Source organism: Dendrobates tinctorius, unplaced genomic scaffold, assembly GCF_039654945.1.
Source record: "Dendrobates tinctorius isolate UK_male_01 unplaced genomic scaffold, ASM3965494v1 ptg000073l, whole genome shotgun sequence".
NCBI classification, from domain to species: Eukaryota; Metazoa; Chordata; class Amphibia; order Anura; family Dendrobatidae; genus Dendrobates; species Dendrobates tinctorius.
In genome coordinates, this window is record NW_027361741.1 from 37,760,148 (window position 1) to 37,787,776 (window position 27,629).

The following is a 27,629-nucleotide window of genomic DNA, read 5'->3' on the forward strand; positions in this document are numbered from 1 at the left end:
AATCATCTGACAAATCTAATATATAAAGTTCAAGTGTGTGTATGTATGTATGTATGTATGTATGTATGTGTGTATGTCCGGGATTGGCATCCGCACTGTCGCAGCTACAGCCACAAAATTTGGCACAGTCACACGTCAGGACCCCGAGCGCTTCCTAGGCTATGTTGTGAGGCAAAATTTTAACCCCGCGCGTTCCAATTCACCAAACAATTTTGCCCCTATCTACATAATGGGGAAAAAGTGTGTGTATCAAGCCCCGCCCCTCATTATGATGTCATAATGGTTGCCATGGCGACGCTGATGTCATCATAGGTTGCAAGCCCCGCCGCTCATTATGATGTCATAATGGTTGACTATGGGATGGAGGATGTGTGATGGATATATGGGCACTGGACTATGGGATGGAGGATATGTATGATGGGTATATGGGCACGGGACTATGGGATGGAGGATGTGTGATGGGTATATGGGCACTGGACTATGGGATGGAGGATATGTATGACGGGTATATGGGCACGGGACTATGGGATGGCGGATATGTATGATGGGTATATGGGCACGGGACTATGGGATGGAGGATATGTATGATGGGTATATGGGCATGGGACTATGAGATGAAGGATGTGTGATGGGTATATGGGCATTCGACTATGGGATGGCGAATATGTATGATGGGTATATGGGCATGGGACTATGGGATGGAGGATGTGTGATGGGTATATGGGCATGGGACTATGGGATGGAGGATGTGTGATGGGTATATGGGCACTCGACTATGGGATGGAGGATATGTATGATGGGTATATGGGCACGGGCCTATGGGATCATGGATATGTATGATGGGTATATGGGCACGGGACTATGGAATGGAGGATAATTATAATTTGCTATAACTAACCACAGTTAGTTACTTTGCCCAGGCAGCGCCGGGCTCTTCAGCTAGTTCTTTATAATTACATTAATTTTTATATGGGTTATCTAACATAGAGAATCACTTTACTTATATCCTATTAGAGCATATGGATATCCCTTATAACAGGGGAGGGCAATTAATTTTCCCAAGGGACCACATGAGAGATGCTGACATTGCCTTGTATACCGTATGAGCCTGCAAACAGCCCCCATATACTGTATATAAGTCCTCATATAGCCACCTATATACAATATAAGGCTCACATAGCCTCCTATATACAGTGTAAGCCACCACATAGCCTTCTATATACAGTATGCTCCTCTTCACAGCACCCACATTGCCCCTAATTTACAGTACATAGCCTTCAATATATAGTATGAGCCCCTACATAGCCTACTATATACAGTATGAGCCCCCACATAAAGTGTGAGCCCCCACATAACCTCCTATATACAGTATACAATATGAGCCCCTACATAACCTCCTAAATACAGTATGAGCCACAACATAGCCCATATCCCCCTATATACAGTATGAGCCCCACAAAACCTCCTATAAAGGATAAGCCATCACATAGTCCCCTAAATACAGTATGAACCATCATCTTAGCCTGCTATATTCAAGAAAACATCCCATACACATACAGTATGAAAAAAACAACACACTCACCTTGCTCCTGTACAACCGGCGTTCTGGTGCACTGAGTCTCTTTGCATCAGACGCAATGTAATGATGTCATTGCTGTCTCACATACTGATCGGTGGAAGAAGGAGCCGGCGGTTCCATCCTCCACCAATGTATTCAATGCTGTTTGCATCCTGAGGATGTGGATAGTGGCGAAATTGGGAAGCGGGCGACAGGTACGGGAATGGTGCGGTCCATGGGAACTATCAGAGATCCGCATGTTGCCCGTAGGCCGTACTTTGCCTATCTCTACTTTACAGTAATCCAACTAGAGTGGGGAAAGTATTTACTCAGCCACCAATTGTGCAAGTTCTCCCACTTAAAAAGATGAGAGAGGCCTGTAATTGACATTATAGGTAGACCACAACTATGAGAGTCAAAATGAGAAAACAAATTCAGAAAATCACCTTGTCTGATTTGGTAAGATTTATTTTTTAAATTATGGTGGAAAATAAGTATTTGGTTATTAACAAAAGTTCATCTCAATATTTTGTTATATGTCCTTTGTTGGCAAAGACAGAGGTCAAACGTTTTCTGTAAGTCTTCACAAGGTTGGCACACACTGTTGGTGGTATGTTGGCCCATTCCTCCATGCAGATCTCTAGAGCAGCGATATTTTTGGCCTGTCGCTGGGCTACACGGATTTTCAAATCCCTCCAAAGGTTTTCTAGGAGGGTGAGATCTGGAGACTTGGCTAGACCACTCCAGGACCTTCATATCCTTCTTGGGAAGCCACTCCTTTGTTGCCCTGGTGGTGTGCTTGGGATAATTATCATGTTGAAAGACCCATCCACGTTTCATCTTCAATGCCCTTGTTGATGGAAGGAAGTTTGCACTCACAATCTTATGATAAATGGCCCCATTCATTCTTTCATGTACACAGATCAGTTGTCCTGATCCCTTTGCAGAGAAACAGCCCCAGAGCATGATGTTGCTGTCCCCATGCTTCACAGTAAGTATGGTATTCTTTGGATACAACTCAGCATTCTGTCTCCTCTAAACACAACGTGTTTTGTTTCTACCAAACAGTTCTACTTTGGTTTCATAAGACCAAATGACATTCTCACAATACTCTTCTGGATAATCCAAATGCTCTCTAGCAAACTTCAGACGGGCCCGGACATGTACTGGCTTAAGCAGGGAGACACGTCTTTCACTGCAGGATCTGAGTCCCTGGTGGCATAGTGGTTACTGATGGTAGCTGTTTGTTACGGTGGTCCCAGCTCTATGCAGGTTGTTCACCCCGTATGGTTCTGGGGTTTTTGCTCACTGTTCTTGTGATCATTTTGACCCATGGGGTGAGATCTTGCATGGAGTCCCAGATCGAGGGAGTTTATCAGAGGTCTTGTATGTCTTCCATTTTCTTATTATTGCTCCCACAGTTGATTTCATCACACCAAGCTGCTTGCCTATTGCAGATTCATTCTTCCCAGCCTGGTGCAGGGCTACAATTTTATTTCTGGTGTCCTTCGACAGCTCTTTGGTCTTCACCATAGTGGAGTTTGGAGAGTGACTATTTGAAGTTGTGGATAGTTGTCTTCAGGGCTGGATTAAGGTTGGTGGGGGCCCCTGGGCAGAAAATCTGGTGGGGGCCCCCATATCATTAACATTTTAGCCATAACAGTAGAGCGCGAACTGTAGCACTTAGATGTACAATCTAATCTTATCCTCTTGGTCTGCCACATTTCCACCACCACCATCATTGCATTCTCACCCACCACCCCATCATTGCCCTCTCGACCATCACCCCATCATTGTCTTCTCCCCATCACTGCCTTCTCCATCACCCCATCACTGCTTTCTCCCCATCACTCCCATCATTGCCAGCTCCATCACCCCATCCCTCCCATCATTGTCTGCTCCATCACCCCCATCATTGCCTGCTCCATCACGCCATCACTCCCATCATTGCCTTCTCCATCACCCCATCACTGCGTTCTCCATCACCCCATCACTGCCTTCCCCCATCACTCCCATCATTGCTGCTCCTCCACGCCCATCATTGCCTGCTCCATCACCCCATCATTGCCTGCTCCATCACCCCATCATTGCCTGCTCCATCACCCCCATCATTGTCTGCTCCATCACCCCATCATTGTCTGCTCCATCACCCCATAATTGCCTGCTCCATCACCCCATCACTCCCATCATTGCCTTCTCCATCACCCCATCACTGCGTTCTCCATCACCCCATCATTGCCTTCCCCCATCACTCCCATCATTGCCTGCTCCATCACCCCATAACTCCCATCATTGTCTGCTCCATCACCCCATCACTGCCTGCTCCATCACTCCCATAATTGTCTGCTCCATCACCCCATCATTGCCTGCTCCATCACCCCCATCACTCCCCTCATTGCCTGCTCCATCACCCCATCACTGCCTTCTCCATCACCCCCATCATTGTCTGCTCCATCACCCCATCACTGCCTGCTCCATCACCCCCATCATTGCCTGCTCCATCACCCCATCACTGCCTTCTCCATCACCCCCATCATTGTCTGCTCCATCACCCCATCACTGCCTGCTCCATCACCCCATCACTGCCTGCTCCATCACCCGGCCCCATCACTGCCTGCTCCATCACCCCCATCATTGCCTGCTCCTTCACCCCATCACTGCCTTCTAGACCATCACTCCCATGTCCCATCACTGCCTCTGCCTGCTCCATCATACACACAGATATACACAGACACAGACATACATACATACATACATACATACACTGATACACACATACATACACACACAAGACACCACCTCTCTCCTCTCACCTGTCCTCCGCAGCATCGCCAGCGCTTCCTCCCTCACACAGCAGCGGCCGCTGAATGATGACGTGTGAAAACAGGAAGCGCGGCCTCCGGGCAGGAAGCAGGACGGACCCTTGCCGGCCGCTCCGTTCCTGCTATTCACTGACGGCGTCTAATATTTATCCTCGCGCTGCGTTGGCGGTCGCTGCCCAGTGGTGGGGGCCCCCTTAGAAGCTCTTGTGGTGGGGGCCCCGGGGCTGAAGCCCCGCCTGCCCCTCCTATAATCCGGCCCTGGTTGTCTTTTATACTGAAAACAAGTTCAAACAGGTGCCATTACTACAGGTAATGAGTGGAGGACAGAGGAGCCTCTTAAAGAAGAAGTTGCAGGAAGGTGAAAGCCAGTAGTCTTGCATGGTTTTAGGTGACCAAATACTTATTTTCCACCATAATTTGCAAAATATATCTTGCCAAATCAGACAAGGTGATTTTCTGGATTTTTTTTTTGTCATTTTGACTCTCATAGTTGTGGTCTACCTATAATGTCAATTACAGGCCGCTTTAATCTTTTTAAGTTGGAGAACTTGCACAATTGGTGGCTGACTAAATACTTTTTTTCTCAACTGTATCTCCTATATGAGCCGGAATGGAGAGCTGCGTATAAGAGCAGCCGCTACTCTACTCATCCAGTCTGTACATGTATGACATGGGACCGGTGGTTAGAATGAGTAGTCTTTATACAGTAGCTTGAACAAGTGTAACAGGTGTAAAAAAAAAAAAAGAGAGAGGTTGGTAAATAAATGTTCTGCTGATTTAAATGAATCGTGATTTAGGCTACTTTTACACTTACGGTTTTTTTTGCGGCCCGTTATTGCGGCCCGTTTTTGCAGGTTGTATCGCCGCAAAAAAGGCGGTCTGCCGCAATAACGGACTACAAAAAACTTGCGGATCGCCGTTTTTCATTTTTCCAATACTATGGAAATAGTATTGGAAAAAAAAACGCGTTCCGCAAAACCGTAAGTGACGGTGCACCGCAAAAACAAACTTCCTTTTGTTTTTGCGGCCCCATTGATTTTCATTGGGGGCTGTGTCCATACGCCATGAAAAAGATTGAGAAGGCTCCATCTTTTTTCACGGCCACAAATACGCACCGTGGAATTTTTGCAGGCCGATTTTGTGGCCCCATAGAAATCTATTGGGGCCCCAACAACGGCCCGCAAAAACACGGTAAGTGTAAAAGAAGCCTTAGACTGAAATCAAAACATTTTTGAGGCATTTTTTTTACAACATACAGAAGGAGATAAAAAAGTGAAGCATGTCTTTCCTTTAATATAGTATTCCCTCTTTTGAGATCCACTCGTGGCTTTGATTCCAGAAATCACATAAAAAAATTTGTGTGATTGCTACCCTAAAGGAGTTGCCCGAGTAGCATTTTTTTGTCATGGAACTACATAAGGAAAAAAAAGTAACCTTATGATGCCGTTGCTCCTGCTCCAACACAAGCTTCAGTTTCTAGGCATAATATATTTTATTGATTTTCTGTTCTTTTGCTTCAAAACTTTTCATTTTCAAGGGAAGAAGTTTCGCTGGTGTACACTATCTGATGCTGAACAAAGAAAATGTTCTTATCTGGCCCGGACTCTTCAAAATTTGTTGTCTTCAAGTGACCCATTCTCTCGAGTAGCCTGTGTCCGAGCTCACAATACCCAGGACTGCATGACCAAAATTAGGGTGAGAGGATTCTAACCTCATAGTACATTCAAACCCTCAACTAAAATTGAAGCAAACAGGCTATAGTGCTATGTTAGTTTGTACACAGTACCCAGAATATCCTTTAGTAGAGCTGAGGCAATATTTGCCACTGTGTGTACTGTAACATCCACAATTTGAAACAATGGCTAAATGATCATAAACACATATTTTTTGTAATTTTGGTTCATGTGCTGCTTTTTATAGAACCTTTACAGATTGTTTGTCTAAATGTTCCCAACCATGATTATTTTTTTTAATCTCGATGGTCTCTTATATGGTCATGTTTTTTCTTCTAGGGAAATAAGGCAGATGCGGTGTCCCTAGATTCGGGTGATGTTTATACTGCAGTCAGCCTTTTTGACCTTGAAGTGGTTGCAAAGGAAGAACATACTGAAGGTATCCAGTTGATCACAGAGATGTGTATTTGATAACTTAATATTAACTGAAAATATATAAAAAAATTTTTTTGAAAGACTGGAGTTATTTAGAATTAGATCATACAAAACAGAAAATGTCATAAGTTGTTTTTCTTCGTAATTTATCCAAAAAATATTTCATTCAGTATATATATGTACTAGTAACAGAAATAACTTTGCAGTATAGTCACCACTGTGAAAAAATCATCCAGACTGAGGTATGGGCTTGAGCAAGCTTCCGACTTGCAGACAGACCATGGCAGGGCCGGCGTCAGCATCTGGCGCACTCGGGCAAGTGCTGGGGTCCTGGTAAAAGGGGGGCCCACTTGCCATTAGGGCCCGGGCCGCTCCCGCAGCAGCTGTGCTTTGCAGGGCTGCCGGTGGTGTTTGAGCCATCACTTCAACAGACATGTCTGCGCGTAGTGCACTGTGCGGCTGTGTCTGCTAGTAATGACGTGGCCGGGCTGACACACAAGCAGAATTAAAGGCTCAGCCACATCATTACTAGCAGACACAGCCACACAGTGCACTGCGCGCAGCCATGTCTGTTTAAGTTACAGCAATCAAGCAGCACGCCATGCCCAGCCACATGCCAGAGGAGCTGGACGGGAGACAAGCCAGGGGTAAGTGAGCGAAGCTTATTTCCTGCTTCCCCATATTAAAAAATATTTAAAATGTGTCTGTATGTATGTGTATGTGCATGTATGATGTGTATGCATGTATGATGTGTATATCTATGTATGTCAGTGTGTATGCATGTATGATATGTATATCTATGTATGTCAGTGTGGATGACTGTATATATTTATGTCTGTTTACTAGATGGAGGCCCGATGCTATCGCTACGGGAGGGCAGTAATGTCACGATGGGGGCAGGCTCTGCAGCGTTGAGAATCCCCCCCCATGTGCTCACCCACCTATCCACTCTCTCTTTCCCCATGTGCTGACTTCTCCCATCTGTGCTCTATTCTTTGACCTGTCTACCCCATGTGCTATCCCCCTTGTCTGCTGTCTCTCTCTTTCCTGTGCTGTGTTCTCCGCTTATGTGCTGTCCCATTTGAGCTGTCTCCCCCGTGTGCTCTGTTCCTCTCACCCCTGTGTCTCACCGTGAACAGAACATACTATAGCTCTTGGGCAGGGGAGGAAGCAAAGGACAATACTGACATTACAGCAGGATATCGCAGAGGATACATTTTGTGAGGTAAAATATTGTTTAAAACAGTCAGTGAAATATTTTACCTCACAAAATGAATCCTCTGTGATCCCCTGCTGTAATGTCAGTATTGTCTTTTGCTTCCTCCCCTGCCCAGGAGATATGGTATGCTCCGTACGTGGTCAGATACAGACAATTTTTGAAATGAACTGTGAGTGTGAGTGTGTGTGATGTTCATACAGAGTGTGTGTGTGTCCCAATACGGCAGTCGGTGAACTTCCGCCGCTTGGAATTCTGGGATACGGTGACATCTGGACAGAACAGGAAATTAAAACATTACAAGGCAATTATATAAATAGATTTTTTTTGTGTGAATTTGTCTTCAAATACAGTTGGGGAAATAAGTATCTGATCCCTTGTTAATTTTGTAAGTTTGCCCACTGAGAGAGACATGAACAGTCTGTAATTTTAAGGGTAGATTAATTTTAACATTGAGAGATAGAATATCAAAAATGTATTTGCATTTTGCAGTGAGAAGCAAGTATTTGATCACTCTGGCAAACAAGACTTAATACTTGGTGGCAAAACCCTTGTTGGCAAGCACAGCAGTCAGACTTTTTTTGCAGTTGATGATGAGGTTTGCTTACATGTCAGGAGAAATTTTGGTCCACTACTCTTTGCAGATCATCTCTAAATCAATTATCCCTGCCTTACCTCTGTCTCATCCGTGACTTCAGAGTCACCAGCTCCCTGCCAGCCCCTCATCCGGTTCCAATAGGGAAAGGTGCCAAGAATGCCATCTCAGCTATTCCTGCCCCGGTCGTAGACCCCGGATCTTCCTTGGGATGGTCCTTCTCAGCTGGTGCCCGACTTTACAATTCTCAGTCTGGGGCCCCTTCCTGCCGTAGCAGGTCTATCCCCACAGCGGAAAAACTGTCTCTTTCACTACTCCTTAAACCTTGCCCTGGGCAAGGCTGCCTGGGCTTCTGCCCGCTAATCAGAAAGTGTCCTGACTATATCCCTATGCTCTGCCCTTCTCTATTTTAACTCCTCCCTACTGACAAACCCCTATGCTAACTGTACCTAACTAACACTCCTAATATAAGCTATTCCCTATCTCTATGATGCCCCCACTATTCTATTCCCCCTACGGTCCTATTCTATATCCTAATCTATCCCTATGCCTATACAGTATACGGGACATGACAAACACATCACATTACAGTACATAACATTAGTGAGCCATGAGGTGCAGCACGTAATCATGTGAATGTATTGTGTGTGCATGCCTGTGAAGGATGAGGGGGCAGGCTGGGCCCGTTGTTGTACACCTATATTTCAATGCGGTATCTGTGCATCATTAATCATGGTATGTGTTAAAAGGGTCCACTGAGACTGAGACTCTTTCGCCCGGGGCCCACAAAAACCTGGAGCTGGCCCTGGACCCTGGGTGTGGGTGATTCCTGTGCAGACACGCACTTCCGTAGACTTAGCAGGAGAGCAGAGACACTGACCGACAATAAGTTAAACGTACCTGAAAATATCTAAAAAAAAAATGCTTTTGAAAGACTGGAGTTATTTAGAAATAGATATCATACCAAATGACAGAGTTGATAATGTATAAATTTATATTATGCATTTTCTGCTGCCAAAAAAGAAAAGTGACTTTGTACTCGATGCTGAAAACACATGTTGTTTTGAACTAACAATCAACCAAGCGAATTAGAATAATGTGAGTGGTGCTCACCATGCACAACACTGGAATGAACGTCCGAACTCCCCCGAATGCTGCTCCAAAAGCAGTAGGCTCCCACTGCTGAAAGCACGGAGCTGGATGAGTGAAAAAAAGTAAAAAGGGGCCAGGTCCAGGTATGATAAAACCTTTTATTCCACTGTAGTACCAGCAGGTGCGCAGGATGCAGTGTCGAGTCACGAGACAACTACGGTGCCTTTTTAAGAATACGTTTATGGGACTTGAGGGGACTTTCCTCAGTCACGGCCTGATCACTGAAACAGGGGTAACACAGGTTGCCCACGCAGGGGCTCTAAACAAGCAAAGACAATAACGCAGCACACGACTACTCCCGGCAATGGCCGGTCACTATAGGGCCGTGGTTTGGCCGACTACGGGTCCTTAAGTCACTCGCCGTTCGGGCTGGTGGTCTTTCGGCAAAAGAGTTGCTGGGCCCAGTTGCTGAGGTGGTGACGCAGTCTTCGCGCTCTCCGGCGCGCTGAGGACACGGGAGCCCCACAGGCCCCGGCGGAGTCCTTGGACGGATGGGCCGCAGCGCCCGGACATGGCCAGGCGGCATCGGTGTATAGAGGCGTGTGACAGGCCATCTGCGCAGCTAACGGCTGCGACGGAGAGTCCGCGATCAAGAGGGGCCCAGCTCCTGCTGCGGACCGGAGCGTGACAGTCGTGGCCGCCGACGGCGCGGTGCTGGCCGCGGCCACTGGTGAAACCAGGGCGGCCGCGGGTGGCAGGGAACAGGCTGCAGTCACGGGCTCAGGGGAAGCGGCCGCGGGCAACCGTGGGTAGGCCGCAGCCGTGGGCAGAGGGGTGGCGACAGCGGCCGCGAGCTGTGCTGGGGCTGCAGTGGCCGCAGTCTGGACAGGGGCAACAAGTCTTGGACGGCTCTCTGGATACCGTCCCCTGGAGTCTTCAGTCGGCGTCCTCCCTGGCGCTGGTCAGCCGCTCTAGCTGGCAGACGCTCCCACGCTCTCCTGCTCTCCCTGTCTCGGTCTGCTGACTCATCGTCTGGGGGATTCCCCGCCTACTTTATACCGGTCCCTCCCCCAGCCCACCTGTCAGTCACAACAGTCCGTCCTCGAATCCTGTCCCCCTGGAACAGTTTCCCCCGGAACCCAGATGACGGCTCCTCTGGGTCCGGCCCGGACACTTGACGGGGGCCGTTCCTCCCACACCACTATGCGTTTCAAGGACGGTCCGGCCTCTTCATCGGGTGTATACAGGCCATAGATAACCATCAGCCTTTATACAGGCAGGTGGTGACATCACAGTACATATGAAATTTGATTGGTCACTCAATTATTACAAATTGAATTAGCAAATAAAATCTGTATATTCTTCACAGAATTCTGACATTTCAAATACGATAGATTAACTGTTACCCCACCAATTACACACAAATTAAAGAGAAAATAAATAAATTATAAAAAATGTACTGAAATAAAAATACTGAGGAGTGTAAGAAATGTTTATATATTTGTTTTCTCTTTAATTTTTGTGTCATTGGTAGGGTAACAGTTAATCCATTGTATTTGAAATGTTTGAATTCTGTGAACAATATACAGATTTTATTTGCTAATTCAATTTGTAATAATTGAGTGACCAATCAAATTTTATATGTATTGTGAGGTCACCACCTCAGGCCGGCTCCAGGTTTTCGTGGGCCCTGGGTGAAGGAGTCTCAGTGGGCTCCTTTAACACATACCACAATTCATGATGAACAGATACGGCAGAGAAATATAAGTATAGTACAATAACAAATATTTCACTCACTTCTTATATTACAGGAGTGATATATATTGTAAATTCTACAATAGCTCGGAAACAGGACAGTATAGTCCTCCATACAGTATTATGGGCCCCATATATTGCTCCATACAGTATTATGGGAACCACATAGTGCTCCATATAGTATAATGAGCCCCATATAATGCTCCATATAGTATTATGAGCATCACATAGTGCTCCATATAGTATTATGAACCCTATATATTGCTCCATACAGTATTATGGGCACCACATAGTGCTCTATACAGATTAATGAGTCCCATATATTGCTCCATACAGAATAATAAACCCCATATAATTGTCCACAAAGTATAATGAACCCCATATAATGTTCCATACAAAATAATGGGCCCCATATATTGCTCTATACAGTATAATGGGCCCCATACATTGCTCCATACAGAATAATGGACCTCATATATAGCTCCCTACAGAATGAGTCTCATATATTGCTCCATACAGAATAATGAACCCAATATAATGCTCCATTCAGAATGATGGACCCCATATAATGTTCCCTACAGTATAATGAGCCCCATATATTGCTCCATACAGAATAATGGACCCCATATCTTGCTTCATACAGTATAATGGACCCCATATATTGCTCCATACAGAATAATGGACCCCATATATTGTTCCATTCAAAATAATGAGCCCCATATATTGCTCCATACAGTATATGATGGGCCCCATATATTTTTCCATATATAATGGACCTCTTATAATGCTCAAAACATAATGGGCCCCATATATTGCTCCAGTATATGATGGGCCCCATCTAATGCTCCAAAAATAATGAGCCCCATATAATGCTCCATACATAATGTGCCCCATATATGTCATGGTGTGTTTTGGGTAGGTGGTGAAGGAGTTAACTCTGAGAGCCTTTCTGTGGATCTGGGGAGGGTTTTTATAGCTTCAGGGGAGAGCCGTCCCCTGTCACTTATCCTGCTGATTTAGTCTTCCGCCCCTGGACAGCTTGAATCCAGCCGTGAGAACTCACCAAAGTGAGGGTTCAATCCATAATTAATAAAAAATTGTGACCTACCCGTGGACTGGTTTAATCAACTGTTAAAGGCGAACCCCGCCAATGGTAAGGCCTTGCCCCAGTCGTCCTGTAACGTAGAAGTTAAACTCCGGAGGATCTGTTCCAATGACTGATTGGTGCGTTCCGTCTGTCCATTGCTCGCTGGGTGGTAAGCTGAGGAGAAAGACAGAGATATCCCCAACTTCCTACAGAAAGCCTGCCAAAACTTAGCCACAAATTGTGTCCCCCTGTCCTAGACAATGTTAGTAGGTACCCCATGGAGGCGAACAATTTGAGAAAGGAAGTGTCGAGATAGAACTTCTGCAGACGGTAATTTAGTCATGGGTACAAAATGTGCCATCTTAGAGAATCTATCCACAATTACCCAAATTACCGTATTACCCCGAGAAGGAGGGAGGTTAGTGATGAAGTCCATGGACAAATGAGTCCAAGGCCTTCTTGGAATTGGTAAAGGCACCAGTTCCCTGGCCGGCCGGCAATGAGAGCTCTTTGAACGTGCGCAAACCCCACATGCAGCGACATGTTTCTTAATCTCCCCTGACATACATGGCAACCAGAAGACTCTTTTAATCGCCTCACCTGTGGCAGCAATACCTGGATGAGCGCCCAGTTTAGAGTCATGAAAGTCTCGCAGGAGATCAGAACGCAAGTGTTGCGGGACAAACAATTTTTAGCGGGTTGGAGACCCCTCTTAAAATCATGGCCATTGACTCTTCCCCTCTCACCCGTTCGGGGGATTCATTACATGTTACTAACAGTTTTATTTTGCATGTTGGTTCCTCCCATGTTGAGGAGATGAAATGTTTTGTCATGGACAACCTGCCCGAAGGGCTGGTATTGGGCATGCCGTGGCTTCAACGGCACAAGCCAGTTATTGATTGGGAGAAAAGAGAAATTGTTAAGTGGGGTCCTAAATGTATTGACTGTGCCTATAAACCTGTGTTCTGTGTTACACCTGCAAAACCTACCTGTGAGTCTTCTGTTTGCCTGGAGGATTGTTGTGAGTTCATTCTCTGGTTCACCAGTTGTGAGTTCCCCTTCTGGACTCCCTCTGGTGGTGACGGGAGGTGGTGCGGCTGGTTTGATCAGTGGATATCTGCCACCTGAGAATGAGGATGATGATTGGATCTCAGGATTCTCAGATTGGATTTAAGACAGCTGACGCCCTATTCAGTTGCTGGTGATTCCTTCTGGCTTGTCAGCTCTTGGTTTTCAGCTCTGTTCCAGTCATCTAAAGCTAAGTTTTTCTGCTAATGTTCACACTTGATTTTGTTGGTCTATTCAGTTTTTTGTGTGGTCTGCCAGCCCCGGCTGGGGGCTGAGCTGAATTTCCACTCTTATTTATCAGTATTTTGACAATTGGCTTTTTGTCCCTTACTAGTTCGGTCTCTTTTTGCTCTGTCTCAGAATATTTCAGAATGCTGATATAGTGGGACAGGTCTAGTGACTTCAGGGTTAATTTTGCTATCAGATGTGTTGGACATTATTTTTGTAGGGTTTTTTGCAGGTTGCAGACAGTGTCTTCCCTTTCCTTTCCTGTCTAGTTAGTTTGGGCACCATCATTTGCTCAGCCTATTTTCCTGCCTGTGTTTGTGCCTTCATCTTGTTTCACCGTCAATACATGTGTGGGGGCTATCTATTCCTTTGGAGTCTGCTCTGGGGCAGTTAGTTTTCCTTTTTCTTGCTTTAGGCTTATGTAGTTCTCCGGCCGTGACGAGGCGTCTAGGTTCATCGTTGGCACGCTCCACGGCTACTGCTAGTTGTGTGGTAAGATCAGGGATCTGCAATATGCATAGTTACCAACCACTCTGGTTTTCTGTGGCTTAGCTTGTTTTGCTTTTTTCTCCTTGGTGACCCATTCATAACAGAGGATATTCCGGAGTACCTCAAGGACTTCGAGGGCGTGTTCTCCGAAAGCGAGGCCGAGGCATTACCCCCACATAGGTCATTTGACTACACTATAGACTTAATCCCTGGGGCCAAATTGCCTAAAGCCCATTTATTTAATTTGTCAGGACCTGAGCGTCTGGCAATGAAGGAATACATAACAGAAAGTCTCCAAAAAGGGCAAATGAGACCCTCAGTTTCTCCGGTAGAAGCAGGGTTTTTCTTTGTTAAAAAGAAAGATGGTGGCCTGCGCCCCTGCCTCGACTTCAGAGAACTCAACAAGATTATTGTCAGGAAGAAGTACCCCTTACCCCTGATTCCAGATTTGTGTAACCAACTTTCGGGGGCAAAATGGTTCTCCAAATTGGATCTCAGAGGGGCTTATAATTTGATAAGAATTAAAGAAGGGGGCGAATGGAAAACTGCCTTTCTCACATCAGAGGGATTGTTTGAAAATTTAGTGATGCAGTTTGGCCTCACTAATGCACCAGCGGTCTTTCAAAATTTCATTAATGTGGTGTTTGCGGACCTCATCGGCCGCTTCGTTGTCATTCTGAGTCCCCATGGTGGGACGATTAAAGGATTATCTTATTTACTTGGATGATATTCTGATTTACTCGACTGACAAAGAGTCTCATTTGTTCCATGTCAAAACGGTACTTCAAAGACTCAGGGAAAACCAATTATTAGTTAAACCTGAAAAATGTACTTTTTTCGTCCATGAGCTAACGTTCTTGGGACTCATAATCTCGCCACAGGGGTTTCGGATGTATCCCAAGAAAGTGCAAGCCATTGTGGAGTGGGTCCAACCTCAGGACATGAAAGGATTCGCAAACTATTAGGCTGTGTGCACACGCTGCGGAAAAGGTGCGGATTCATCCGCGCGGATTTTGTACAATCCGCAGGTGAAACCGCAGGTCAAAAGACCTGCGGTTTTACCTGCGGATTGCTCTGCGGTTTTGCCCTGCGGTTTTTCATCTCCTCAATGGAGGAGATGGCAAACCGCAGGAGAATCCGCAGAAAGAATTGACATGTCAATTCTTTCTGCGGATTGAAAACCGCAGATAATCCGCGCGGAAAATTCCGCACCGTCTGCACTGCGGTTTTTGATTCCCATAGGGAATCATTGTACTGTACACCGCAGCAAAAACTGCTGCGGGTCCGCAGCGGCCAAAACCGCTGCGGAACCGCAGCAAAATCCGCAGCGTGTGCACACAGCCTTACCGTAGATTTATCAAGGGCTTCTCACAGATTGTGAAACTTCTCACCGATCTCACATGCAAAGGGGCTGATATCAAAAATTGGTCCCCCTCGGCGAAACAGTCCTTTCTGGTTTTAAAATATTGTTTTATGTCTGCTCCAATACTTGTGCAACCAGATCCGTCCTTGCCATTTGTTGTGGAGGTTGACGCCTCTTGTGTTGTCTCCAGGGCCAGCTACCCTGACTAACCTTAGACCTTGTGCTTATTTTTCCAAAAATTTTCTCCAGCAGAGAGAAACTACGATGTTGGGAATAGAGAGCTTCTGGCACTTAAGCTGGCATTTGAAGAATGGAGACATTTTTTGGAAGGGGCAGAACATCCGATTACGGTCATCACTGATCACAAAAATCTGGAATATATCAAAACTGCTAAAAGATTGACCCCCAGACAGGCCCGTTGGTCACTTTTTTTCCCGATTTCAATTCTCGATTACGTTCCGTCCAGGATCTAAAAATGTGAAAGCAGACGCATTATCACGCAGTTTTGAACCATTGTCTGCCCCTGATCCTCCGTCATCCATTCTTCAACCTGGGGTAGTTTTACCTGCACTGTCATTGGAACTCGAGCAGGAGATTATGGAGGCTCAATCTTTAGCTCCAAGGTCCAAACCCGCTAAAAAATTGTTTGTCCCGCAACACTTGCATTCTGATCTCCTGTGAGAGTTTCATGACTATAAACTGGGCGCTCATCCAGGTATTGCTGCCACAGGTGAGGCGATTAAAAGAGTCTTCTGGTGGCAATGTATGTCAGGGGAGATTAAGAAACATGTCGCTGCGTGTGGGGTTTTCGCACGTTCAAAGAGCTCTCATTGCTGGCCGGCCAGGGAATTGGTGCCTTTTCCAATTCCAAGAAGGCCTTGGACTCATTTGTCCATGGACTTCATCACTAACCTCCCTCCTTCTCGGGGTAATACGGTAATTTGGGTAATTGTGGATAGATTCTCTAAGATGGCACATTTTGTACCCATGACTAAATTACCGTCTGCAGAAGTTCTATCTCGACACTTCCTTTCTCAAATTGTTCGCCTCCCTGGGGTACCTACTAACATTGTCTCGGACAGAGGGACACAATTTGTGGCTAAGTTTTGGCAGGCTTTCTGTGGGAAGTTGGGGATATCTCTGTCTTTCTCCTCAGCTTACCACCCAGAGAGCAATGGACAGACAGAACGCACCAATCAGTCATTGGAACAGATCCTCCAGTGTTTAACTTCCACGTTACAGGACAACTGGTGCGAGGCCTTACCATTGGCGGAGTTCGCCTTTAACAGTCAAATAAACCAATCCAAGGGTAGGTCACCATTTTTTATTAATTATGGATTGAACCCTCACTTTGGTGAGTTCTCACGGCTGGATTCAAGCTGTCCAGGGGCGGAAGACTCAGTCAGCAGGATAAGTGATTTATGGCCTAAGGTTCGGACGAACATTTCCAGAGCACAAGAGAAATATAAACGTTTTGCTGACAATAAGAGGGATCCGGGTCTGACACTACAGTGTGGGGATAAGGTATGGCTTTCTACGTGAAACATAACCTTAAAATTACCTTCCGCCAAGCTGGGACCTATGTTATGATTGAGTCACCGTAGGAGGCAGACACAAAAATAGAAGCTACGTCCAGAAAACCAGAGAAATTGGCAACTATCAGATTGCAGACCCCTTAACCTATCAACACAACTAGCAGTAGCCGTGGGGGGTTCCTACGATGCCCTAGACCCCTCGATCACAGCCGGAGCGCTAAATAGCCTAAAGACAGAAAAGGAAATCTAAACTGCCCCAGAGCAGACCCCAAAGTAAAAGGCAGCCCCCAACATATAATGACGGTGAAGCAAGATGAAAAAACACTCACACAGATAGAAAGATAGGCTGAGCAAACGATGGGGCCCAAGCTAGCTAAACAGTACAGGAAAGGAAGGTTGCTGTCTGCAATCTGCCAAAACCCTATCAAAGACATAAGCCAACAAGCTGATATGAAAAAGACCCTGAAGCAGCTAGGCTTCAAAAACTGAATCAGCAATCAGGTATTTTCAGAAGACAGAGCTAAAGGAATTCAGCACACCCCAGCAGGGAATGGCAGAAATCCAGAAAAACAAAGCAAAACAAAGTCTAAGCACAAATGCAAAAAGCCGAGCAGAAAACTTAGCTTTAGAGGAGCAGGAATTCAGACTGGTCTCCAAGGATCCCACAGAGAAATCACCCGCAGGGCAGAAGGGCGTCGGCAGCCTTATATCCAGTCAGTGACTCCACTCAGCCAGTCATCATCATCAGACTCAGGTGTTTGATAATCAGGCTCACTACCTTTCTTTACCAGAAGAGGGAGTTCCTCGGGCCTCAGTAGTGAAGGGGAAAATGAACTCACAACAGTACCTCCCCCTTGAGGAGGGGTCACCGAACCCTCAACCACGCCATCAGGGTGAGCCCGATGAAAGGCACGCACCAATCTTTTGGCATGAATATCAGAGGCAGAGACCCAGGAATTATCCTCCTGACCATAACCCTTCCACTTAACCAAATACTGGAGTCTCCGTCTAGCCAGACGGGAATCCAGTACTTTCTCTACCTCATATTCCATGTTACCTTCAACCAATACAGGGTCTGGAGGTGCCACCCCCGGAACAACAGGTTCAACAAACCTCTTCAACAAAGATTTATGGAACACATTATGGATTTTAAATGTGACAGGAAGAGCCAAACGAAAAGAGACCGGATTAATAATCTCCAAAATCTTGTAAGGTCCAATAAATCTAGGCTTAAACTTAGGAGAAGCCACCTTCATAGCAATATTTTTTGATGATAACCACACCATATCACCAACCTTAAACTGGGGACCAATGGTCCTATGTCGGTTGGAAAACCGCTGGGCCTTTTCCTGGGAGAGAGATAACTTACCCACCACTTGGTCCCAGATCTGGTGCATTCTCTCCACCACAGTGTCAACAACTGTGCAGGCAGAGGGCTCCACCTGCCCTGAAGAAAATTGAGGATGAAACCCAAAGTTACAAAAAAAAGGTGACATCAAAGTGGCAGAACTAGCTCTATTATTTAAAGCAAATTCGGCCAAGGGCAAAAATGAAACCCAATCATCCTGATCAGCAGAAATAAAACATCTCAAATATGACTCCAAGGTCTGGTTTGTTCTCTCTGTCTGCCCATTGGTCTGAGGGTGAAAAGCAGAGGAGAAGGACAACTGAATTCCCAGCTTGGAACAGAAAGTTCTCCAAAATCTAGACACAAACTGGACTCCTCTGTCAGATACAATGTTCTCAGGAATCCCGTGCAAGCGAACCACCTGTTGTAAAAACAGGGGCACCAACTCAGAGGAAGACGCCAACTTAGGAAGTGGTACAAGATGAACCATCTTAGAGAACCTATCACAAATCACCCAAATAACAGTCATCCTTTGAGAGACAGGCATATCAGAGATGAAATCCATCGAAATATGGGTCCATGGCCTCTTGGGGACAGGCAAAGACATCAACAACCCACTAGAGCGAGAACACGATTTAGACCGGGAGCACGTCCCACAGGACTGCACAAAATTCCTGACATCACGAGACAAGGAGGGCCACCAAAAAGACCGACTCACCAGATCTCTAGTACCAAAAATACCTGGATGACCAGCCAAAGCAGAGCAATGAACTTCAGACATCACTCTCTTCTTCCACTGGTCAGGAACATACAACTTTCCACTGGGACAACGCTCAGGTTTGTCCTCCTGGAACCCTTCCAGAGCACGTCTCAAATCGGGCGAGAAGGCAGAAAGAACTACCCCTTCGCCTAAGATGGTAGCAGGCTTGGTCACCACAGGAGAATCAGCAAAGAAGCTCCTAGAGAGGGCGTCTGCCTTGACATTCTTAGTTCCAGGAAGAAAAGAAACCACAAAATCAAAACGTGTAAAAAACAAGGCCCACCTAGCCTGTCTAGGGTTCAAGCGCTTAGCCGACTCTAGGTAAATCAAATTCTTGTGGTCAGTGAGGACCACGACTTGATGCTTAGCTCCCTCCAACCAATGTCTCCACTCCTCAAATGCTCATTTCATGGCCAACAGTTCCCGATTCCCCACATCATAGTTACGTTCAGATGGAGAGAACTTTCGGGAAAAGAAAGCACAGGGATTCATTTTAGATGTTACAGGATCCTTTTGGGACAAAACAGCTCCTGCACCAATCTCAGAAGCATCCACCTCTACCTGGAACGGAAGTGAGACATCAGGTTGCCGCAAAACCGGGGCGGAGGTGAATCTTCGCTTTAGCTCCTGAAAGGAAGAAACAGCCTCCGGAGACCAATTTAACACATCAGCACCCTTCTTAGTCAAATCAGTCAATGGCTTGGCAATACTAGAAAATTTTGCTATAAATTTCCGATAAAAATTAGCAAAACCCAAAAACTTCTGGAGGGCCTTCAAAGAAGTGGGCTGAACCCAATCGTAAATGGCCTGTACCTTGGCCGGGTCCATTTCAATAGTTGACGGGGACAAAATAAATCACAAAAAAGAAATCCTCTGTACTCCAAAAAGGCATTTAGATTCTTTGACATACAGGGAATTCTCCCTCAAGATCCGGAACACAGTCCGAATATGTTCCACATGAGAATCCCAATCCTTGGAGAAGATCAAAATATCATCCAGATAGATAATCAAAAATTTATCGACAAAATCTCGGAAAATATCTTTCATGAAGCACTGGAAGACAGAAGGGGCATTAGTGAGCCCAAAAGGCATCACCAGGTACTCAAAATGTTCCTCCGGAGTATTAAACGCCATCTTCCATTCATCCCCATGCTTAATGCGAATAAGATTATACGCCCCCTGAGGTCAAGCTTGGTAAACCAGCAAGCACCTTTAACTCTGGAGAATAGATCAGAAATCAGGGGTAACAGATACTGATATTTAACAGTAATTTTGTTGAGGGCACGATAATCAATACAAGGTCTTAATGATCCATCCTTTTTGGCTACAAAAAAAAACCCGGCACCTAAGGGTGACGAGGATGGTCTAATATGACCCTTCTCCAACGCCTCCTTAATATAGGATCGCATAGCCTCGTGCTCGGGTACAGATAAATTGAAGAGCCGACCCTTGGGAAATTTACACCCCGGGCTCAGTTCAATTGCACAGTCATAACTCCTATGAGGAGGCAGAGACGCAGACTCATTCTCACTAAATACATCATAAAAGTCCGCCAAATAATCAGGAACATCATGCGACTGAGGAGAGGTGGAAAACACCGGAGCCTCACTAAAGGCACACCGACAACCCCAACTCACCACAGACACAGATTTCCAATCCAAAACTGGATTATGAATTTGTAACCAGGGAAACCCCAGAACAATAGTATCATGCAGATTATGCAACACCAAAAATCTGCAATTTTCTTGATGGTCTGGGGCGACCCGCATTACCACCTGGGTCCAAAACTGAGGTTTATTTTTAGCCAAAGGAGTAGCATCAATCCCCCTCAAAGGGATAGGCGTCTGCAGAGGTGTCATCGGAAATCCACAACGTTTAGCAAAATCCAAGTCCATTAGGTTTAGGGCTGCTCCCAAATCCACAAAAGCCTTGGCGGAAAATGTGGACAGGGAGCAGATCAGAGTAATAGCCAGAAGAAACTTAGGTTGAACACCACCAACAGAAAACGTGTGTGCAAAGCGTTTCTCTCGTTTAGGACAGACAGAAATAATATGCGAGGCATCTCCACAGAAAAAACACAACTTATTACGCCTTCTGAACTCCTGACGCTGCTCTCTGGACAAAACTCTATCACATTGCATAGGTTCAGACATTTGTTCAACAGGTGGCAACACCTCTCGTGCAGCTTTGCGTTCGCGCAAACGCCGATCAACCTGAATGGCTAATGACATAGAATCGTCAAGACCAGAGGGAACAGGAAATCCCACCATAGTATCTTTTACGGCTTTTGACAACCCCTTCCGAAAGAGAGCAGCCAAGGCATTATCATTCCAGGTAGTAAGTACTGCCCACTTTCGGAATTTTTGACAGTACAATTCTGCAGAATCACGACCCTGGTTCAATGCCAGCAGGGTCTTTTCAGCCTGATCAATGGCATTAGGTTCGTCATACAACAACCCCAAGGCCTGAAAAAATGCGTTCACATTAGTCAGAATAGGATCATCTGGTTTCAAAGAAAACGCCCAATCCTGGGGATCGCCACGCAGCAAAGAGATGACAATTTTAACCTGCTGCGCGGAGCTCCCTGACGAGTTAGGCTTCAAGGCAAAAAATAATTTACAATTATTTTTGAAATTCAAAAATTTAGACCGATCCCCAAAAAATACATCAGGTGTAGGAATCTTTGGTTCAGCAGCATGTGAATGAGCAAGGTAGGCGGAAATTCCCCGCACTTCCGCAGCGAGCTGCTCCACACGATCAGACAATTGCTTTATCTCCATTGAGAGAAAAAAAAAAAAATTCCCCCTACGGCCTCAGAGATATAGAGGAAAAAATATACACACCTTTTTCTTTTTTTTTTTTTTTTTACACAATTCTTTCCTGCTATTCAGTACCCTAGGATCTGCGGTATGGCGGGTGATTCTGTTATGATTGAGTCACCTTAGGAGGCAGACACAAAAATAGAAGCTACGTCCAGAAAACCAGAGAAGTTGGCAACTATCAGATTGCAGAACCCTGAACCTATCAACTCAACTAGCAGTAGCCGTGGGGGGTTCCTACGATGCCCTAGAAAGCAAAACAAAGTCTAAGCACAAATGCAAAAAGCCGAGCAGAAAACTTAGCTTTAGAGGAGCAGGAATTCAGACTGGTCTCCAAGGATCCCACAGAGAAATCACCCGCAGGGCAGAAGGGCGTCGGCAGCCTTATATCCAGTCAGTGACTCCACTCAGCCAGTCATCATCATCAGACTCAGGTGTTTGATAATCAGGCTCACTACCTTTCTTTACCAGAAGAGGGAGTTCCTCAGGCCTCAGTAGTGAAGGGGAAAATGAACTCACAACAGACCTAAATTCATTGGCCCTTATGTAATAACCGAGGTAATCAACCCAGTGGCATATCGTTTACTTCTCCCTGCATCCTTGAAACTTCATAATGTGTTCCATAGGTCTCTACTCAAACCAGTAGGCTCGGTGGTAGAGGATCCTGGTTGCATACCAACTCCAGTGTTGGTAGACGGTCATATGGAGTTCGAAGTGCAAAACATTGTACAGTCTCGGTACGCGGTTCCTTGCAATATCTTGTACATTGGAAGGGGTACGGTCCGGAGGACCGATCGTGGGTACAAGCCAGGTTCGTGCACGCTGATCGCCTGGTTAGAGCTTACCATGCTCTGTATCCTGAGAGACCTGGTGGTCCGGAGGCCTGCCGTTGAAGGAGGGGTACTGTCATGGTGTGTTTTGGGTAGGTGAAGGAGTTAACTCTGAGAGCCTCTCTGTGGATCTGGGGAGCGTTTTTATAGCTTCAGGGGAGAGCCGTCCCCTGTCGCTTAGTCTCCTATCTGAGTGTGCCCGACCCTGCTCTGTCCGTGCGTCACGCCAATCATTGTCCGTCTGCCTGGTATTCTGACACTGCTCTGTTACAGTTTGCGTCTCTGGTTTGCTGACTCTGTACCTGCTTTGCCTGTGCTGTGTATGACCCTTGGCTTTGTCTGACCTCCCTCCTGAATATCCCTCCTGTACCGCGCTTGCCCGTACTGTGTATGACCTTTGGCTTTGTCTGACCTCCCATCTGTATATCCCTCCTGTACCTCGCTTGCCCGTACTGTGTATGACCTCCGTTTTGCCTGACTCTGAGTTTTTGTATAGTGTCCTGCCATCTCTGAAAGCAGGACGCTAAGCCCCGCCCCCTTGCAGTCACATGACCGTAGGTCCTGTGACTGCTTGCTAACTTCAGCGTCCACAGGTCCAGTGCATCTATACTTTCCAGCTGTACCTGACCCCGGGCCCCCTACAGTGCGGGTGAGTCCCTGCTCAGCGGAGGCTGCACACCGGCGCTGTCAGGATCCTGACAATATATTGCTCCATATATAATGGGCCCCATAGGATGCTCCAGTATATGATGGGGCCAATATATTGCTCCATACATAATGGGCCCCCTATTATGCTGCACTATATGCTGGGCCCCATACAATGCCCCAAACATGAAAAAAGATAAAAAAAATAAAATACTCACCTCTGCTTGCTGTGCGCTGCTCTGCTTAGAACTACTCAGCATCGCCGTCTTCCGGGTCTCTGATCTGTGTAACTACTCAGAGCAGAGAGCGCTCATTAGTGAAGTTATGGCGCCCTCTTACTCAAAACATCACAGCAGATGTGGAAGACACCGCAGCGGAGGAACGGGAAGAGGTAAGTACTGCAAGTATCGGCACCCTAGCAGGCAGGGGGCCCACTTGCAGGTGCTGGCACCAGACCCCCATAGTGCGCTGGTGTCCCCAACGGTGAGTGGGCCACCCCACCTACTCAGGGCCCCGGCACTCGCCAGGGTGCGCCAGGTGCTGACGCTTGCCCTGCACCACCTGCTTGTGTACAGGCTGATTGTGATCTATGGCTTGTATACACCTAATGTAGAGGCTGGACCGTACTTGAAACACAGTGGAATAAACGGTTTTATTCTAGCTGTACCTGTCTTGTCTATTCCTTGCAGGTCCCAGGAGATGCCGCTTTCCTTTTTTTTTCCCCTTACTTGAGTCAATAGTGTCAGTTAAAATCTGCATCTTAAATTAGTTACTACCAGACCTATTCTAGACCTAAGGTTTTCCCTTTCTAGACATGCCTACATAACAGTTCAACTTCATGTGCCTTTAAAGATACAAAATGTTGCGGTCCATAGTATTGATTTCAATAGGCGGCGGATCTGTAGTACCCTGCCGTCGCCACTATCAGAAGACGAAGTAGCCCCACAGTCGATCCGTTCCAGCCAGCAGTGGCCGCTGACGACACCAAGAACATCTGATTGACGGGGGTGCCAGGTGTTGGACCCTGACCAATCAGACATTGGTTACCAATCCTAAGGATAGGTCAACAATGAAAAAAGTAGTGGACGACCTCTTTAACAAACTTTGGGTAAAACATGCAGTCAAAATATCAGCATTATTTGACATATAAATATAACAAAACTTATAGATTTGAAATAACATAATGTAGAAATAAAAGACATGGGGAAAAAGAGATTCAACAGCTCTGGAAAGTGCAGATCCAACAGTTATTTTTTCCTGTCTAGGGAGCTGTGTGTTTGCTGTAGCTGTTGCTCGCCATGGTACTCTAAATATTCGTAACCTAAGAGGGACCCGCTCTTGCCACAACGGAGCCAAGTGGACAACTGGATGGAATATACCATTAGGATTCCTTCTTTCTAAGAACCTATTGTATTGGGATGAAGAACAACCTTTGAATAAAGGTAAGAATACAATTAATTGAATTGTCTGTCTCCGAATATACAGTGGGGCAAAAAAGTATTTAGTCAGTCAGCAATAGTGCAAGTTCCACCACTTAAAAAGATGAGAGGAGGTGTCTGTAATTTACATCATAGGTAGACCTCAACTATGGGAGACAAACTGAGAAAAAAAAATCCAGAAAATCACATTGTCTGTTTTTTTTTCATTTTATTTGCATATTATGGTGGAAAATAAGTATTTGGTCAGAAACAAGCAATCAAGATTTCTGGCTCTCACAGACCTGTAACTTCTTCTTTAAGAGTCTCCTCTTTCCTCCACTCATTACCTGTAGTAATGGCACCTGTTTAAACTTGTTATCAGTATAAAAAGACACCTGTGCACACCCTCAAACAGTCTGACTCCAAACTCCACTATGGTGAAGACCAAAGAGCTGTCAAAGGACACCAGAAACAAAATTGTAGCCCTGCACCAGGCTGGGAAGACTGAATCTGCAATAGCCAACCAGCTTGGAGTGAAGAAATCAACTGTGGGAGCAATAATTAGAAAATGGAAGACATACAAGACCACTGAATCTCCCTCGATCTGGTGCTCCACGCAAAATCCCACCCCGTGGGGTCAGAATGATCACAAGAACGGTGAGCAAAAATCCCAGAACCACGCGGGAGGACCTAGTGAATGAACTGCAGAGAGCTGGGACCAATGTAACAAGGCCTACCATAAGTAACACACTACGCCAACATGGACTCAGATCCTGCAGTGCCAGACGTGTCCCACTGCTTAAGCCTGTACATGTCCGGGCCCGTCTGAAGTTTGCTAGAGAGCATTTGGATGATCCAGAGGAGTTTTGGGAGAATGTCCTATGGTCTGATGAAACCAAACTGGAACTGTTTGGTAGAAACACAACTTGTCATGTTTGGAGGAAAAAGAATACTGAGTTGCATCCATCAAACACCATACCTACTGTAAAGCATGGTGGTGGAAACATGCTTTGGGGCTGTTTCTCTGCAAAGGGGCCAGGACGACTGATCCGGGTACATGAAAGAATGAATGGGGCCATGTATCGTGAGATTTTGAGTACAAACCTCCTGCCATCAGCAAGGGCATTGAATATGAAACGTGGCTGGGTCTTTCAACATGACAATGATCCAAAGCACACCGCCAGGGCAACAAAGGAGTGGCTTCGTAAGAAGCATTTCAAGGTCCTGGAGTGGCCTAGCCAGTCTCCAGATCTCAACCCTATAGAAAACCTTTGGAGGGAGTTGAAAGTCCGTGTTGCCAAGCGAAAAGCCAAAAACATCACTGCTCTAGAGGAGATCTGCATGGAGGAATGGGCCAACATACCAACAACAGTGTGTGGCAACCTTGTGAAGACTTACAGAAAACGTTTGACCTCTGTCATTGCCAACAAAGGATATATCACAAAGTATTGAGATGAAATTTTGTTTCTGACCAAATACTTATTTTCCACCATAATATGCAAATAAAATGAAAAAAAAAACAGACAATGTGATTTTCTGGATTTATTTTTCTCAGTTTGTCTCCCATAGTTGAGGTCTACCTATGATGTAAATTACAGACGCCTCTCATCTTTTTAAGTGGTGGAACTTGCACTATTGCTGACTGACTAAATACTTTTTTGCCCCACTGTATATCTTTTGGTTTTATTACATGGATAATATTTGCATATCTAATTTTAGTTGTCAGCACATACTTCAACGCAAGTTGCATTCCTGGAATTGGAGTCTTTTCTCCAAATCTGTGTGAATTATGCCAAGGACCAAAATCTTATGTTCGAGAAAAAAATCACTTCTGTGAAACAAGCAGCAGTGAGCCATTTTCGAACTCTGAGGGCGCTTTCAGGTATGTATTATTAAGTAAATATTTTACAGATATTGTAGAATCTAATTCTATATCAGTATTCAAATGAAGAAATTCCAATTAATAGAGCAATGGCATGCATATGCTGCCACCACTTTTCTAAGAGGTCATTTCAGAACCCCATTCTTGAGCACATTTAGGGTATACCCAGTGGTGCAAGTTACCACCTCTACTGTAGACAGATGCTAATTTGTCGTGTTGGGACAATTATGAATCTGTGTGTTGGCTACAATAATAATTATTTTGAAATGGTCAGAAAAAAAACCAAAAGAAGAGAGGTTTGTATAAAACATTTTCAATTGTCAAAGCAAAATTAGCAATTTAAAACTGATTTTTAAAACTTAGAACCTGTATAAATTAGCATTCTGCAGCTATTAGACTTTGATAAGAGCTTACTAATATTAATGTTTCATATTCCAGACTTACATACTGTACAATCTGGTGTAAGATGTGGGAAAAAATTAAATCTATTCTGCTTAGAGCTTAGATTTTTATTATATGTAGTTGACTCTAATTTCTGTCCTATATCATAGTAAATCAGTTAGACTGCTGGAAGCCTACCATCCCGCCATAAGTCCTGTCACTTTTAGAAATGTGTCGGGGAAGTACGAATATTTGCACTTTTTTTCCCTTGCAGAAAATTGTCTTAAAGCTTGTTATGAAACTTCTTTTGTGTTATAATTTTCAAAATGTTTGTTTGCTGCCAGTGAATAAAATGACTCTTGTTTTACAATCAAAGACAGCAAACTTCTCCATACACAGTCCCACAATCCAGGCAATGTTCTGTGAGCTAAGCAAAGATCAGCAGCACAAATCTCTAGTCTATTTAATAATTCGCTGAGCATTATGGCAGTCATAGTATTGATGAACTGGCACTATAGACAGATCATTACTACCGAAAGTTGATAGCAAACTAACGGCCATATCACTGTCACCAGGGCTGGTCTTACAATGAATGGTGTCCTGTATGGCACATTAATTTATAGATTTCAT

At 45.4% G+C, this 27,629-nt stretch overlaps 1 protein-coding gene across 4 annotated transcripts in view; it reads left to right on the top strand.

Annotated features, from left to right (window-relative positions):
- The window catches only part of LOC141096266 (serotransferrin-1-like), a 187,480-nt gene that overhangs the window by 66,343 nt on the left and 93,508 nt on the right, over positions 1–27,629 (top strand). For 3 of the 4 annotated variants that reach the window (XM_073582799.1, XM_073582798.1, XM_073582802.1), the window contains 4 exons: positions 5,918–6,075; positions 6,393–6,492; positions 24,584–24,760; positions 26,456–26,618. In XM_073582799.1, coding sequence (XP_073438900.1) covers positions 6,061–6,075; positions 6,393–6,492; positions 24,584–24,760; positions 26,456–26,618 — 455 coding nt within the window. In that variant the 5' untranslated portion in view covers positions 5,918–6,060. The remainder of the gene's footprint in view (positions 1–5,917; positions 6,076–6,392; positions 6,493–24,583; positions 24,761–26,455; positions 26,619–27,629) is intronic. The other variant, XM_073582800.1, reaches the window with a different exon arrangement.